Raw genomic sequence first — 17,259 nt, 5'->3', positions numbered from 1 at the left:
CTACAACCCATTTGTCTGGACAATCCACTTGTTTATAACATACTTCCCATTTTGATTTTCTTACTGGGAAAAGATGCAAAACAAACAAACAGTCAGCTTGACTTTTCATTGAAATCCCAACATACTTTAATAAAACAGTATTTTGCTTTTCTTGTGGAGTCAGCAAATGCATGTCAGTTCCATTGAGTCTGAACAACTCTGGTCATATTGATCAAATATCTGGTCTACGAACCTGAAAAGGTGATATTTGACCCTATATTTCAGTAATCTTAAAACAATGTCCAAGACCTGTTTTAACAGCTGGTTCCATTATCTAGCACTCTCCTGCAGGCACATGCCTTTTCCTCTATTAGATTTTGAGTTCCTTTAAGGCCAAGAGGCATCTCCCTCTTACTTGTATCTCTGAGATAAATACTTGATAAATGTTTCAGGAATGAATGCATAAAACAGTCAACGGGGATAGAAAAAGGAAACCGCCAATCACCATCCATTACTTGCATATAAGGCTTTCCTATTAAGACAAAAGCTCTCTGATCCATTTCAGAAATTGACAAGGGATGTCTATAGCACAAGCAAATGTTCTATTTTAACCTCTCTATAGATTTTTGTGTATTAAAAGTCACATCCAGACCATAGTCTTCTCTATGCCAAACCAATTAACATTAAATTTCTATAGTTTTATTTATCAGGTTTATAAAAAGTTCAAATCAGTCTCCTAAGAGTCACACTCAGTGAGTACCAGATCCCTTCTAAACAATGAGCTAAGTTTCCTTCTAATACTGTAGTTCTTTTTTGGGGTTGTGTGGACAGGCTTTTACCATATAGCACAGGCTGACCCTTAGCCCATGACCTTTCTGCTTCAGCCTGAGTGCTGCTGAGACTAAAGGTGTGTGCAACCATGCTGAGCTCATATCCTCATTCCTATCCCTAATAATTATTTTTGCTAAAGGATGGGTCTTTATCTTATTTCCAAAAATCAACATCAAAAATGGCAAATAGCAGTCCCATTGTTTTCTTAATGAGGCTCCTGCTTGCTTTGTAACATTATGTAAATCACCTAATCTTTCATAGTTTATTTTCCTCATCTGCAGCAATGGGGACAGTCATTACTCTTTCTCTGGGGAATCTTAGAGGTTAAAGGGAGGTTGATGTAATGTAACTTCCAAGTCTACACTAATTCAAGATAGTTTATAAGGCATTCTAATACAAATGGCCAGCCCCAGTCTTTTAATGTTTAGAAATAAATTACACTCAGTGACCTTGAAGGACTGGGTCCAGGACCTCCCTTATCTATAAAACCCAGAGATACTCAAGTCCTTTACCTTAGGTGGGTATCTCAATAGATCCCGTGCAACTTCTCTCAATTATTTCTAACATTTACTACAAGACAAGACAAGACTAGACTATAATATCTAAAGAGCTGCCATGCTGCACCATTTAGGGAATAATTATACAAAGTCTGCACATGCTCATATACTCTCCTTTTCTCCAAATATTTTCAGCTGATGTTGTTTGAACCCACAGACAGGGAATCTGGGGAAATGGAGACTCAGTTATGAAAGGGGAGTGGGGAACTTTTTCATACTATGAAATGTGGTTCGCATCTGAAGAGTAAAGCAAAGTATAGTTAGCATCCCAAATAACCACTGAGATGGACACCTCCAAGTTCAAAATGCAATTTAGAAATAACGGCTTTCCAGCTACTATGAGAAGTAACTTTATATGGTTAAAAACTGGCAGCCTTTGACACACAAAAATCCTTAGTTACCTTATCCAGAGACAAACTAGATTCTCACAAGGAACCCCAAGGAACCAGTGGAATAGTTGAAATTGAAGAGAGGAGCACAGTGTCCCCCTCTAAGGCAATTTGAAGGATGTGTGGACACTGGCAACCCCCAAGACAAACTTTCCATTTTTATGGAATGAAATGGAACCATTTCATTGTCCCCAGACCCAGGAAGAGCAAAACATACCACCATCTCCCACTCTGGTTTGAAATTTAAAAATTCAAGTAGATTATTTTACTTTAAGAACTTTTCTCTTGATTGAAATGATTCCCTACAAACACTGATGGTCTAGAGCTACAAGGTCAGAGTAGGAAACTTCTGGGCTGTGTGGGCCACCTGGGGAAACACAGAGAGGCCACAGTCCCTGAGGTCAGAGTAGGAAACTTCTGGGCTGTGTGGGCCACCTGGGGGAACACAGAGAGGTCACAGTCCCTGACCTGGTAGCTCCCTGTCCTGGCTCTGTCCCAAGACCTGTTGCAATCCTATCTTCTGAGATTTAATTTAGCTCCCCATTTTTAAACTAACCCAAGTCCAGATCCCAAGGGGATGAGAGAGTCTATCTTACACATGTGACCAAGAATCCCCCACTGTCCCACCTCTCTCCACCCCCTCCCCCACCTCCACCTTCCCCCACTCACACCACCCAGAAGCTCAAGCTTCCAAGGAGGAGAAATGTGAAGCTGATCTGATCTGATCATCTCATCAAACTTCCTAGGGCAGCAGCTGAGCAGTGACACTGGAAAGGGTTTTGAATAGAAAGCCAGGAAACCCAAGAGCCCTGGGGGGAGGTTTGCCTCCCAGCAGCCTAGTGCTGGGGAAGCCCGAACTTTCCACCATCCATAAACTGGCCTTCTAGGACCGCCAGGTTTCCTCTGTGGCTCAGAAATTCCACAGCTCTGTGAACATGGAATTCTAAGTCCCACCCCTTCCCAACAGCTAAGCTGAGTGCTAGCAAGCGATCTGTGAGAAACCAAAAGAGAGAGAAAAAAAAAATCCAGTAAAAAGAGAAAAGATGAATATCAGATTTGCTTTGACTTACATTGCTCAAGTTACTTTTGGTAATGAAACAAAAAGAGGAAAGATTCACTATATGGATTTAAAGAAATATGAATATTGTCAAAGGTATGCAGCTGTGTTCCATCTTTACTTTTTGACACCTCTCCACTCACACACTGCTGGTTATTTTATTAATCACTTTACAATGGCATTAAACTACTTAAAATACTCTTAATTCCTGGGGGGGGGGGAAGTATGCATATCCACTGGGCATATAAAACATTTTTTATAAGATTTTAATTAGAAGCCTGAAACAAAAGATCCACCCTTCCCCCAGGGACCCTAAGAACAATGAACCAAAGAAGAGATCCCAGAGAAGCGGGTGGGCTGTAACCCAAGCCAGCTGCAGGGATGGGGACCAAGTATTTGTCTCCACTGACCCAGGAGCAGAAAGCTGGGAGTGGCCTCACTCAGGCAGAAAAACAGACACCAAGGACACACAGGAGAGGGAGTGTGGCTGCTTTCCCAGTAGAAGGGAGGTGTGTTGCTAGAGTTTTCCTGCCTGGCCCACAGTCAGGACAAATCTCTCTCACCTGCCAGTCCCACAGCCGCTCAAACCCGACCAAGTAAACACAGAGACTTACATTGGTTACAAACTGTATGGCTGTGGCAGGCTTCTTGCTAACTGTTCTTACAGCTTAAATTAATCCATTTCTATAAATCTATACCTTGCCACATGGCTGTGGCTTACCAGCATCTTTACATGTTGTTTCTCATCATGGCGGCTGGAAGTGTCTCTCTGACTCAGCCTTCCACTTCCCAGCTTTATTCTCCTCCTTGTCCCGCCTACACTTCCTGCCTAGCCAATGGCCAATCAGTGTTTTATTTATTGACTAATTAGCAACACATTTGCCATACAGAACATCCCACAGCAGAGGTGGGGTACTAGGCAGACAACCCTGGGTCGGGCAGCCTTGGCTCAGTCACTACTGAGACACTAGGTCAGAGAACTGCAGGCGCTTCACTAGGAGGCAGGGTCTTAAGGAACCTAGGCTAGCCTCACACTCACTAGGTAGCCAAGGCTGGCCTTGAAACTCCTTCTGTCTCTACTTCCCAAGCATTGGGATTATAGGAATGTGCCACCACGCCCAAAGAATGTGACCATCTTTGCAGAGCCCTCCTCATAATCTACTGTAGAGCATTCCAGATTTGTCATTATTTTGGCTTTCTTTATCCATAGGATTATCCCTTCAAAACTCTGCAAATTTTATACATTTGTCTGAGAAATCGTGGTTCAGTCTACATGGAAAAGGACAACTCCTACTTGGTGAAAGGTACCTGAAGAAGGAGAGAAATGAACACAGCCACAAAGTACCGCCAGGTGACCCAGAAGACACTGGGCTCTTGAGACTGGTGTCCCCTGGCCGGGCCCACTGCCTTCATCACATGATAAGCCCTAGCTTGATTGTTTTTTTAATTATTAATATGTTCAGCCAGCCCAAAGGAATGCAGCACCCACATCAATGTTTTAAAGTTATCTCCAGTTCCAAACTACCGCTTATTATCAGGAAAGCTCCCTGCTCCCTGTCTCTCCCTCTCTAGGCCTAAGACCAACTGCACGGTGTTGTATGTCTGTAGAACTCTGTCCCTTTGATGTCTGCTGGACACGTCACGTGACTGGGTTGGTCCGTACATTAACATCTTTGGCTGCAGTGCAACATTGAAACCGCAGCAGCAGAGGGCTCTGGGAATAGGGCTGCACTGGCTGGCTGTGCACAGAAGGCTGGCGGCTTTCCAAGGGTCAGCACAGCCATCTGTTTCAAAGCACACGAGCCGGTTCGTGAGTGGCTCCGGCACCACGCTAGCCTGGAAACCCAAATTCATGTAGGGCGGCCCACACTACACACCTCAAAGTTCCTGTCCTGGCCTTTAACCCCCATGGTCTGCTCACCTAGAGAAGTGCCCCCCTCCCCCAGCCTACCCCCATCTCAATGCTTAGCTCACCTGTAAAGGGCCTGGAGAGAGAATTCCATTTAACCCCAAAGACGGGCTGGAGAGGTGGCTCAGTGGTTAACAACTCACACTGCTCTTCGCAGAGGGTGAGAGCAGTTCCTAGCACCCCCTCGCTGGTTTACAAATGACTCTAACTCTGTAACTCCAGCTCCAGGGAATCCAACACTCTCTGGCCTCCTCAGACAACTGCACTCACATGCACAAACCCTACTCACATACACAAATAATTTACAAAAAATAAAATCATGTTAAAACAAAACAACACCCCCCCCCCCGGGGGGGGGATTTGGAAAGATGGCTCAGTGGTTACAATGCTCTTCAGAGGTTTAAGTTCAGTTACCAGCACTCAGGTCATGTGGCTCACAACCACCTACAACTCTAGCTCCGGGGCTTCCTAGGCTTCGAGCCTCCGCTGGCACCTGAATTCATACCCACAAACACACTTTATCAAGAATTTAAAAATAATTCTAAGTAAACACCCAAAACTCCAAAACAACAAAAGCCTTCCGGAAGAACAACTTACAGCACTGCAAAGGATGACCCTGATGAAGGCAGGAGGAAAGCTCATTTCTCGTGTTCCTTCCGAGTCTTACAATGACTCTCTTAGGAACAGGGGGTATCCCTCCCTAGCTACTCTGTGACCACCCAGTTTCCACCCTGGAGTCTCTCTGTCCACTCAGCAGTGTACAGATGCACTCAAGTGAGGATGGTTCCTGAATCACGTTCCCCCAGTGTTTTGTTTTATGGTGCTGGGATTAACTCCGGGGCCGCTCACCCGCTAGGCCAGCAGCTCTACACCTGTACCACACCCACAGCCTGGTTCCTGGTGCACGTCTGTCCTGTGTGTGCTCCTGCTCCTCCTTCCTAGGAGCCCACCAGCTCCTGTCTCCCACACTGGTGGTTAGTTCATCCTTTCTGTTGGCTTCTGAGGTTCCAGGCTGTCTGGAATGTGACTTGTATGGTAACAATGAACATGCTTTAAACTCCAGCTTCTTACACGTTTCCACAACACTTTCCTCTCCTCTCCTCGGCCTTCATAGTGTGAAGTCGGGGGTTCTGGGCTGTGTGTACAGCCCTAAGCACCAGGCAAAGCTGCTGAATCCCTCGCACAGACCACGAGTATTCATTAAGCACAGACTCTCTTCAACCCAGCTCAAAGGCCAACTTCCTGCCTGAGAAGCCAATTATTCTTTTCAAGGATCATTCCATAATGGAAACTTATCAAGTCACTTTCTTATACTTGAACAGCATGAAAACTCTCACTTCCTAAAGGCCTGTCTAATGTCAGTTTGGAAACATTTTATATATATCTTTTCCAGGTAGGTCTAGCCCTAGACACGAACTACTATCCCATAATGTTCACATAAAATCACATTGTTGGACACTGAATTCCAGCTGTCAAATTTTCAAGGAATTTACAAAAAGAACATTTTTAGTAAAAAGTAAAAAACAAAGTCCTGAGATTTTTTTGGGAAAAAAATATATACCCAGGAAAAAAACAGTGCTGAAAATGTTTTCTTTTCCAAAGGGCAGATGGGAAATGAGATCAGGGACTTCCAGGCCTTTGTAAGTCCTGGCGCTTGGCTTCCTCCCCAGGTCACTGGTCTGTAGATAATTATCGGTTGTGTGTAAGTAAAAGCGGAAAAGAACCAGGGGGGGGGAATAGAAATCAGGATGTTACTGACAGGGAAATGGAGTTACCATATTTCCCTATACAACGCCGAGGCAACTGGAAGGTTGTCCTGAATCTAAACACTCCCTAGAACTGGCGATCCTGCATCATCCTCAATGGCATCTTAAACTCTTGGTCAGGCATGGCTGATGCACCATGGATCTCAGGAGGGGTTCCCCTGAGGTATCACACCTCATTCTGACTTCTTCGAATGCAGTTCTAAGAACAACTACATACCTATACCCACATTTAGCTAGAAATCCTATCACTAAACACTCTTTTTAAAGAATGTGGTATGGCTGGGTGTGGTGGTACACGCCCATAAGCATCTCCTTTCCTTTCCCACCACAAGTAAATACTGTGATGTTTTGTTGCTTTTTTCCATTCATCCAGGGACAGACATCCTTTTCCTGCAACTCACGCAGCAATGGAACAGCTTATACCACTCATCTTTACAACTTTGCTCAGGTCTTCAGATACGTAGTCAGAAGTGGAGTAAACACTCTCTTTACTCTCCCCTACAAACATTATCCCTGCCTTATACTAGACACCTAAGTCTAACTTTTATGAAATATGACTGATACCCAAAAATTGCCTCCAAACATCCCTTTTCAATATTTACTGTCTTTTATGCTCCACAATAATATAAAATGATACAAACATCAGTAACCTACGTAACAAGCCAGATGAGAACTTGAAGGTGAGACGCAGTGGACTGATCAAGGTTAAGTATGTCATCTCCAACACCACCGCAGGGTAACTGGAAACCAATGTTCTGTCAGCCACCTCCACAGAGTCCGTGTCCCTGACAGGAGCAGGACTTTCAGCTACGCAAATAGCTGTCATCTTCCAAGCAATGAATCATTTTTTTGATATAAAACATTCTGATGAGAAAAGGTTATCATTCACAGTCTGTTAAATTTTTTCCTCTGATTTTGCTTGTTGGAAGGTTCAAAGTTATACCAACTATAAACTTTGAAAACACTACAACTTTTTAAGAAGAAAAAGATCCATTAACCATCAGAAAGTATGCAGCCCTCACCGGCCTGAACTTGCCATGTAGAGCAGGCAGACCTTGAACTCACACACACTTGCCTGCGCCTCTGTCTCTCAAGTCCCAGAATCAAAGATGAAAGCCACCATGCCCAACTTATCTACATTTTTTTAACTTAAGAAATTACCTGGCATTCACCATATTGAATCACTGATCTGATAGGCATTTTCAACATATATCCAATCCCAGGGTCCACCTATCAGGGATTACACGTCTGTGCAGACGGAGAGGACAGCAGGCAGGACAGACACACAGAAAAGTGGTACTTGACCCTGAGGCCCACAGCGGTGACACCAGGACAGCAGCACCAACAGCAGCTGCACAACACGCTCAGTATTTATATCCACAGTACGGAGAAGAGTCAGGGAAAGGCACAGTGGACTTCAGTAGCTTCAGAGGACGTGAGATTTCAATTGGCTTCTAAAGGATCCAAAGAAACTGCTGGCCAAGAGAACCACAGAGCCAAGACAGACGGACACAGTACAGACCCAAAGCACCAGCACTGGAGTCTTAACAAACCTCTCCAGGGACACTCCTGTCCCTGTGACACCCCTATTCCTTGCCATGGAAGATCATTTCATTTGCTTTGTAACTACCTGACATGAAGAATTATTCTTGATTTTTTTAAATACACTTCGTATTTCTCAGCCTTCTGTTTCACATCTTCACCCTTGGGTAAGTACATCTACCTGACAGCCTTTTTTCCACACAATTCATTTTCCAGAGGCCACTTGGATGTCCTCAGATCTGAGGCACAGGGGTTCACTGTCGGCATGCCCACTTGGAAACACGCAAAGGCAGCACTACTGTGCACACTTACGTTTTAGAAATCGTCATTTGAGCACGCTTGGCAGAGACCTATACAAGTTCTATTGCTTTAACTGTTAACTACTGTTGCTCAGTGAAGAACAATGCTGTATCCTCATGCACTGGGCTCACCATCCAACCCATTTCCTGACCTCATCATCCCCTTTCTGTATGAAAAAAGATGCTTTTCCCTGATCAAATGTTTGCGATGCCTCTAGAAATACAGTATCAGTGATGCTCCTTGCCACCTAAGAAGACAGACAAGACCTGGTGGCATGGCTAAGTCATTAACTTACACTAATTAGACAGTTAGTACCATCACTGAGACAGACGAGCAAGAACGGATGGTGTGAACAGTCTCTCTGGTGACAAAGGGGCAGTCTGTAGGAAAACAGTGTCCAAAGTCAGCTGTGGCCAGTCACAGCTGCCAGGATGCGGGCCGAAGCCGACATTCAAGCTCCTTCAACTCTACAACGATTTTCCTCAAACAGAAACCAACGCTTGTTCATTCATTCTTGGTCAGAACAGGGACGCTGAGGCTCTTTGTCCCTTAGAATATCACAGAAATGGTTTTGGGCGAGAGATGAACCGATTTCCTCTCAGTTTTAACCATTTGACTCTACAACTGTTTGACTATCTGGGTCCTCTGTCGCTGGGAGAGAAGACGATACTATGATACTAAAAAAAAAACCTGTGTGTTGGGTGATTTGTTTTCTTTCTTAAGCAATTTTATTTCATGTCTACAAATGTAACTTTTCACTCTTGGTTGTAAGACTAAGCAACAAAATTATTCCTTAATACCAAGAAAAACGTACACTCCATGGCCTAAGAAGCTTCAGATAACCTGTGGCTTCCCCCGGGAGTACTGCAGGGAAAAATTGTCAACAAGGAGTCTAATTTGTAAACAACTGACTTTGTTTTTCATTTGGTGCCAAATCCTGGGCCAAAGGCAGAATTCTAGAGTGCCCTCCTGTGTGTCCTTCAGTTTCAGGGTTTATTCATCAAAAGATGTTTTCAAAGTGTGGTATTTGAGGCCATGATAGGATCCCACTCACAGTGCCGCATCCTGCAGCTGTAACACTACATAATCAGTCACCTCAACCCCTGTTGCATCCTGCGCCCCTCAGAGAGCCCCCACCCCCAAAGGAGATAGTCATGTCTGGCTGACATATGCATCTCTAGAAGTTGGAAAGAAAAGACATTCATGAAATTCTCACTCCTGCTATAAATTGAAGTCTCTTAAATTTGGTGTTGGGGGAACATCAAGGGTTATAACTGAACAACTGCTATTAGCATGAGAGTTTCTAAACAAACAAACAAAACAAACAAAAAGCAAAAAACAGTGTGCATAGTAAACAGTGTACAGAGTAATTCTGGAAAGTGAGATTAGGAAAAAGGAGAAGATTTTTAAAAAGATGTTCTTTTTATGTGTCTGTATGTGAGTTTGCACATGTGTGTGCATTGCCTGTGGAAACAAGCAGGGGTACCAGATGCCCTGAAGCTGGAGTTACAAACAGCTGTGAGCCATCAAACACAGGAGCTAGGTGGGATCTGAATTCCAATCCTCTGCAAGAGCGCCAAGCAAAACCGGCGTGGTGAATCCCAGCACTCAGGAGGCAGGAGCAGGTAAATCTGAGTGTGGTCTAGATGGTTCAAAACAACCAGGACTACACAGAGAAGGCTGTCAGGAGAAAACAATCAACAAAACAACAACAACAAAGGGCAGTACAGCCTCAACCACTGCGCCTCCCAGCCCCAGAAGGGGGCTTCTAACACCAACGACTTCATTTTCTTCCAAGTACGTAAGAATTTACATACAGCTTGTTTTTCAGCTCAGTTCACAGAAGACAAAGCTTGGATTGTAACAGCGTCACGTAGGAGCAGCCAGGTAAAGGAAACTGAGGCAGAGGACAGGAAACTGTTGGGCAATGTCCAGGAGAACAAAATAGGAACAAGACCTCTGAGCAGACTGCAGTGGCCCTGGGTCACTAGGGAAGGATGACTAACCCCTGCTCTTCAGTAACCTCATTGCTTCCTGCCTGTCACCTAGTTAGAGGCTAAAAGACATCAAGCATCCACTCAGACAGCAGTGGAGGCAGGAGCTTCCCTCCCAGGAATGACATCTATGTCCTGCTGCCGAGATGAATTCACAGCACCACTGCTGCCTCCCAGCCCTTCTCTTTGGGAACCCACGGTTCAGGGCACCTCACGGCAGGGTCCAAAGTGTCATCCTACAGGATGTGTAACAAACCTCTGCTGTTCCTCAGCAAATTCTAAGAATACCTGGTTTAAAAAATAGCAAACGAGGCTTGGCGATGTACCTCAGTGGTAGACCACTTGCCTAGCACGTGCAGGTCCTAGGTTTGATTTAAAAAAAAAAAAAAAAAAAAGTGATTCAAGGCCGGGCGGTGGTGGCGCACACCTTTAATCCCAGCACTTGGGAGGCAGAGCCAGGCGGATCTCCGTGAGTTCCAGGAAAGGTGCAAAGCTACACAGGGAAACCCTGTCTCAAAAAACCAAAAAAAAAAAAAAAAAAAAAAAAAAAAAAAGTGATTCAAAATCTAAAATAATCTTCTAAGACATAAGAATCACTTGTATCCTCTATGTCAACCCAGAGTATGCATAAACATACATATAAACCTATATATATGTATTTATTTCTAACATGAATAATTAATTCCACTAAAAATATGACATCATAAGGCACACAATCATATTCATTCTCTCTTTCATTTAACAACCCTTCCTCTTACACTGCTAGGACTGAACAGAAGGCTTCACACACGCAGGGCAGTGCACTACCCATCTCACGACATTGTCCAGGCTGGCTTTGAACTCCCTCTGTGGCTTAGTCAGTCCTTGAACACGGGATCCTCCTCCTTCTGTTCCCAGCTAAATAGGAACAGACAGGCCTGCGCCCCCAAGACTGGCTCTGGTCCTCTCTTGAAAAATCATGAGTTCACCAATCAAACAGTACATCAATATATAGAAAAACGTGTCCGATCGAATCTATACCATCGCATTTCCCAACTTTCTACAATAACATGGCCCTGTGGATAGCGGTGCGGTGCGGTCACTCACCTGGAAGTCATCATAAGGGAAGAGGAGCATCTCCCGCAGACAGTCATTCAGGATCTGGGTCTTCTTCTGCACGATGACATTTTCGTAGTCAAGTGGCTCGATGAGCTTTGGCTTTGCCTAGGAGACCAAAGGAAAGTCACAGTCACCGAGACAGCCTTAGCGACAGATACACCCTTTTGTTTGTGTGTTTGAGACAGTCTCACACTGTAACTGCAGGATGGCCTGAACTCAGCATGTGGCTCATGGCCCTGGGCCCAGGATGGCTTCTCACGAGCCATCATGGCTTACTTGAGAAAGGTGCCTTAAGAGAAAGGACGTTATCTATCTAGACCGTCACATTTCCCAACTTTTCTACAATAACTGCACTGGCTTCACTACTGAAAAGAAACAGAATGAGAGAGAACACATTTGTTTTCAGAGGGAAAAGAGACACCTCTCATGGCACCCTGTCCAGCCAGAGTGATGCTCATTCACTCATTTAGACAAACAAGAGGTCTGCATTCTGATGGGATTTCCAGTCGTTCCTAAGCACAGTTTCGTAAGAACCGCCCTGTTTAGAGAACCAGCCACAGCCTGCCACTGTAGACGCATCCTGACCCAGGCCCTAAATGTCCCTGCAGGACCAATTCATACAACCCTCCGTGGGACCCTCTGAGCCCCCACCCAATCCTGTGAAATACTACATACTCACAACATACACATTGCCTGAACCTACAAACACGTGAGCTGGACTGAAAGCAGGCAAGAACAACTACTCACACCCTCTGGGAGTGAACTCCAGGGAATGGTAAAAAGCCCACGGGAAAGCTACTGAGCCTCTTCCAGCTACTTCCAACGACCTTTTTAGTAAAACTCTCTTTTCTCAAACGCCGTCATTGCCAGCACGTTTGTGGGGCATCTATGCTGCAGGACATTCAAGTAACTATACATACAGTGTGTCAAATAGACACAAGTATATACATAGTAAGTGTATGTGTGTGTGTGTGCTACACAAAGCAACTGAAAATTTATATGTATATGTATCTATTATAAGAAGTAACTGAATCCAGGGCCAGCAAGATGGCTCAGCATGTAAAGGCACCTGCTGCCAAGCCTGATGACCCGAGTTCAATCCCCGGAACCCACATGGTAGAAGGAAAGAACCAACTCTTGTAAGTTGTTCTCTGACCTTCACACGTGTTGTGGTACGAGTAAGCAAGCACATATGTACACACACACACACACACACACACACACAGAATAAATGAAAAATTTTACAAAGTAATTAAATCCATCATTATCAAATTACTGCAAAATTATTTTTAAACTATTAATACAAGATCTAAAACACATGATCTCAATGAACATTATATATACTGAAGTGACAATTTATTTCTAGGAAATAATCTAAAGACATCCAATATGCAGCATTTAAATGAAAATTATAACTGAAGATGCTCTGGGTTCCTTTTCAATACAATTAAACTACATTTCCCAGGCTCCCTTTGGCTAGGTGTGGCTATATGACTGTCTTTCTGGCCAATGATCTGTAAGCAGAAGAGATGTGGCCACTGACACCTTGGCCCCTCTTCCACCTGAGCCACAAGCAAAGGACCCAGAAGTGGCCTGCAGGGAGAAGGGAGCTCCGTGAGAGAGCACATCTGGAACATCTGGATGCTGAGTCATCCTGCAGAAGGCCACTAGGCACTGAAATACGCCTTGAGTGAGAACTGAATGTGCACTGTGGTTAGCCCCTGCGACTGCAGTTGTCCAAGCAGCAGCCAGACAACTTGACCTAACATGTGAGTGAAAGCTCACATTTAACTTCCATTATTTAACCCAAGCAGACTTGACAAAGATATTTTTACATCCTAAGAAAAGTTCAGAACCCAAAGAAGTGTATAGTTAACCATAATTATGCAAAATATGTTTTAGGGACAGAGGCTGGAAAATCAAAACACTAGAGCTACGTATCATAAAAGTCTAGGTAGTTGTTAGTTTGGAATGGCAAAAGTTCAGGCAGTGCCTACAAAATGTAAGAGTCAAAACAATTCACACAAAGTGATTGTTTTTAAAATAAGAACTGCCACAAGAAAAAAAAATTCTCTAAGTGATTTTAAATCAACTTTTAAAAAATGTATTCTTCTATTTCTGTTTGTTGTGCTGCACATAGCAGCCAGTCAATAAACACTGGCTGGCAAATGAATGGACGTCATAATTAATAACATTCGCCTTAGAAGCCATCTCCATACGCCTAACAAAACCCAAACATGAGCACAGTTTTCTAAAATTCCATTACCAAGGGGGCAAGATGAACAACTGCCTCAGAACGGCATCAACCCCACCCCATCCCCAGCTTACAAGGGGTCTAATACACAGCCATGAACCACCCGCCCAGGCTCCAGGCTAATGGGAACACCTACCTGCTGTGGGATGGTCTGTATGTCAAGTGTGTTGCTGATTGGTCAATAAATAAATCACTGATTGGCCAGTGGCCAGGCAGGAAGTATAGGCAGGACAAGGAGGAGAATAAAGCTGGGAAGTGGAAGGCTGAGTCAGAGACACTGCCAGCCGCCATGATGAGAAACAGCATGTGAAGATGCCGGTAAGCCACGAGCCATGTGGCAAGGTATAGATTAATGGAAATGGATTAATTTAAGCTGTAAGAACAGTTAGCAAGAAGCCTGCCACAGCCATACAGTTTGTAACCAATATAAGTCTCTGTGTTTACTTGGTCGGGTCTGAGCGGCTGTGGGACTGGCAGGTGAGAGAGATTTGTCCTGACTGTGGGCCAGGCAGGAAAACTCTAGCTAACCTACTTTCTGCCCCTTCACAAAATGGCCATCACCTCCACCAGACTCCGCAGAAGGGTTGAGGTTCCTTCAGACCCAAGACAAAGACACAGTGGAGGCCCTCGCAGAAGGTACTAGAAGGTACTGCTGAGAAAGGGTTTCCTCCCTACAGTCTTTTGTGTGTTTTGTTTTGTTTGGGCTTTACATTTTGTTCCACCTTGCTCTTACAATACAGCAGCCAGGGGGCTTTCCGGTAAAGACCCAGGGGTGTACACCCTCCAGGAAGCTACTCTGGCACTCCACAAGAAGTCAAGGAAATCCTGCTCCAGCCTCACGCCCAGTGTCCCTGGGAAGGTTCCCTGCCCTTTAGCTGCAGTCTGTCACCTCAACACTCTCCGACACCCCTTACGCATGACCACACTCTAAGTAGGCCGGAATCTTAGCCCCGGGTACCGGGTAGGATATTCCAAGTTTCTTCTTTCCTTGGGAACACTGCTCCCAGGATCTCCAACACTTGTGTTCTATGAACAGAAATCGGAAAACTTTGTAAACAGCCAGAAAATAAATAGTCTAGGGTTTGTCGGTCTTTTGGGTTGTGTCAAACTCATAAGATCTGCTACTGGAATTCAAAAGCAGCCAGGGGACAAATGGGTGAAGAACGGATTTAAAATTTTATAAGAAATGGACAATAGCCAGATCTAGCATATGGTTGGCAAACCTAAACTCTAGAGTTGTCATTACCACACTGCTAGGTAAAAAATAATAACAGTAATTTATTAAAATAATTCCATATATTGCTTTTCCATATTCACATATTTATGTGCTTTCTATCTATGGACCAACACAGATAATACATTTACAATTATTAAAGGCATTCAGTAATTATTTCTCAACCATTTGGTAAAGTTTGAGTTGCTCAAAAGGTTTGTTTTCTAATGTCAAGGGTCATTTTACCTAGTCAGGACACTGGATACTGCTTTCATTAATTAGGTGACTCAGTCTCCCTAGAAGTCATCTTGGAGGTATTCGGTAACCAGAAGCAACACTGAAGATGAGTAGTGCCTTGCTTTTATGTGCCAAAGTGCAACATTCAAGAGGTATCACTCATGTGACCACACTTAGCCCACCCAACAACCAGGCCAACAAGCTAAGCTGATGGTCTGGAACATCCAGTGAGACTGGATTATGACTGGGCCCTCCATCAACCAGACCTCTTTCTTCTCCCTGACAAAACTTTTTTTCCCTTCGAGGCAGAGTTTCTTTGTGTAGCCTTAGCTGTCCTAGAGCTTGCTCTGTAGACCAGGCTGGCCTCGAACTCACAGAGATCCACCTGTCTCCAGAGTTCTGGGATTAAAGGCGTGTGCCACCACTGCCCAGACAGGCTAAACTTTTAATCTGACTTGCTCAGGGAGGTTCGGCCACAAGGAATAATTTATTTTCATTCACTTCATGCCCTGTCAGTCTGTACTGTCATCCCCTGGCCGGATCTAGTACCACCTCGGAGGCGAACCCCTGGGCACCCCATGGGAGATTTTCTCTATCAGGTTAGGTGAGGTGGGAAGAAAGTCTAAAGAAGTATTTGCTTCCATGCTGTGACAGGGTCTAGAACCAGCTCAGAGGCAAACCTCTGGGCACGTGTGTGAGAGCCCTTCTAGGTTGGGTTAGTTCAAGTGGGAAGACCGGGGTACGTGAGAACGGTACCGTTCTACGAGCTGGAGCTGCAGGGTTAACTCAAGTGGGAAGACCGGGGTACGTGAGAACGGTACCGTTCTACGAGCTGGAGCTGCAGGGTTAACTCAAGTGGGAAGACCGGGGTACGTGAGAACGGTACCGTTCTACGGGCTGGAGCTGCAGGGTTAACTCAAGTGGGAAGACCGGGGTACGTGAGAACGGTACCGTTCTACGGGCTGGAGCTGCAGGGTTAACTCAAGTGGGAAGACCGGGGTACGTGAGAACGGTACCGTTCTACGGGCTGGAGCTGCAGGGTTAACTCAAGTGGGAAGACCGGGGTACGTGAGAACGGTACCGTTCTACGGGCTGGAGCTGCAGGGTTAACTCAAGTGGGAAGACCGGGGTACGTGAGAACGGTACCGTTCTACGGGCTGGAGCTGCAGGGTTAACTCAAGTGGGAAGACCGGGGTACGTGAGAACGGTACCGTTCTACGGGCTGGAGCTGCAGGGTTAACTCAAGTGGGAAGACCGGGGTACGTGAGAACGGTACCATTCTACGGGCTGGAGCTGCAGGGTTAACTCAAGTGGGAAGACCGGGGTACGTGAGAACGGTACCATTCTACGGGCTGGAGCTGCAGGGTTAACTCAAGTGGGAAGACCGGGGTACGTGAGAACGGTACCGTTCTACGGGCTGGAGCTGCAGGGTTAACTCAAGTGGGAAGACCGGGATACGTGAGAACGGTACCGTTCTACGGGCTGGAGCTGCAGACTCTAGAAGAAGGATGAAGGAGGCTGAGCAAGTCACCGCCCCGTGTTTCTAATGACCCGATGTCTCAGGTCCCTGCCACCACGCTGTCCTCGTCATGATGGACTGCATCCTCAAACTACGAGTCATGATAAACCTTTGATGAAGTTCTTCTGTCAGGCATTCTTGCTTTCAGCAATGAAAAAGTAACTAATACACATGCCTTGTTTGATTTTCAAACTAGGGATGCCTTTTCTTCTGGAAGAGGCTCATAAGCTCAGTCTCCTGCAGAATCTGGCTCTGCTGCTGTACAGGGCCACACGCACCACTAAGGTGACCCCACTGAAGGCCAGGCAGAACAGTGGTGACAGGAGAGGAGAAGCACGGTCGTCAGGGACCGCTGTCGGGCAGCTGTGTTAACACACATCAAAGGCAGGGCCTGGCAGTCCATAGGCACACACTAGATGGACCTTCTTATTATAAAGTGTACTCCAATTACTGCTTGCAGGGCACGACTCTTTTTTCTTTTAGTGAATGCTTCATATATATTCAACATACCGATCTACTCACAGATAATTCCCTCCACTGTCCATGAACATATGAAATAAAACAGTCAAGGATGGCAGGGACATGCACAAAGACAGAAAGACAAAGGACCTAAG

General features: G+C 45.2%; 1 protein-coding gene across 29 annotated transcripts in view; it reads right to left on the bottom strand.

Moving 5' to 3' along the window:
- Nucleotides 1-17,259, bottom strand: part of Dock9 (dedicator of cytokinesis 9) — a 278,642-nt gene that overhangs the window by 149,031 nt on the left and 112,352 nt on the right. For all 29 annotated transcript variants that reach the window (XM_052732426.1, XM_052732428.1, XM_052732430.1 and 26 more), the window contains exon 2: nt 11,411-11,527. In XM_052732426.1, coding sequence (XP_052588386.1) covers nt 11,411-11,527 — 117 coding nt within the window. The remainder of the gene's footprint in view (nt 1-11,410; nt 11,528-17,259) is intronic.

Source organism: Peromyscus californicus, unplaced genomic scaffold (assembly GCF_007827085.1).
Source record: "Peromyscus californicus insignis strain IS unplaced genomic scaffold, ASM782708v3 Scaffold_12__1_contigs__length_115047231, whole genome shotgun sequence".
NCBI classification, from domain to species: domain Eukaryota; kingdom Metazoa; phylum Chordata; class Mammalia; order Rodentia; family Cricetidae; genus Peromyscus; species Peromyscus californicus.
This window is presented reverse-complemented; position numbering and strand designations above follow the sequence as displayed.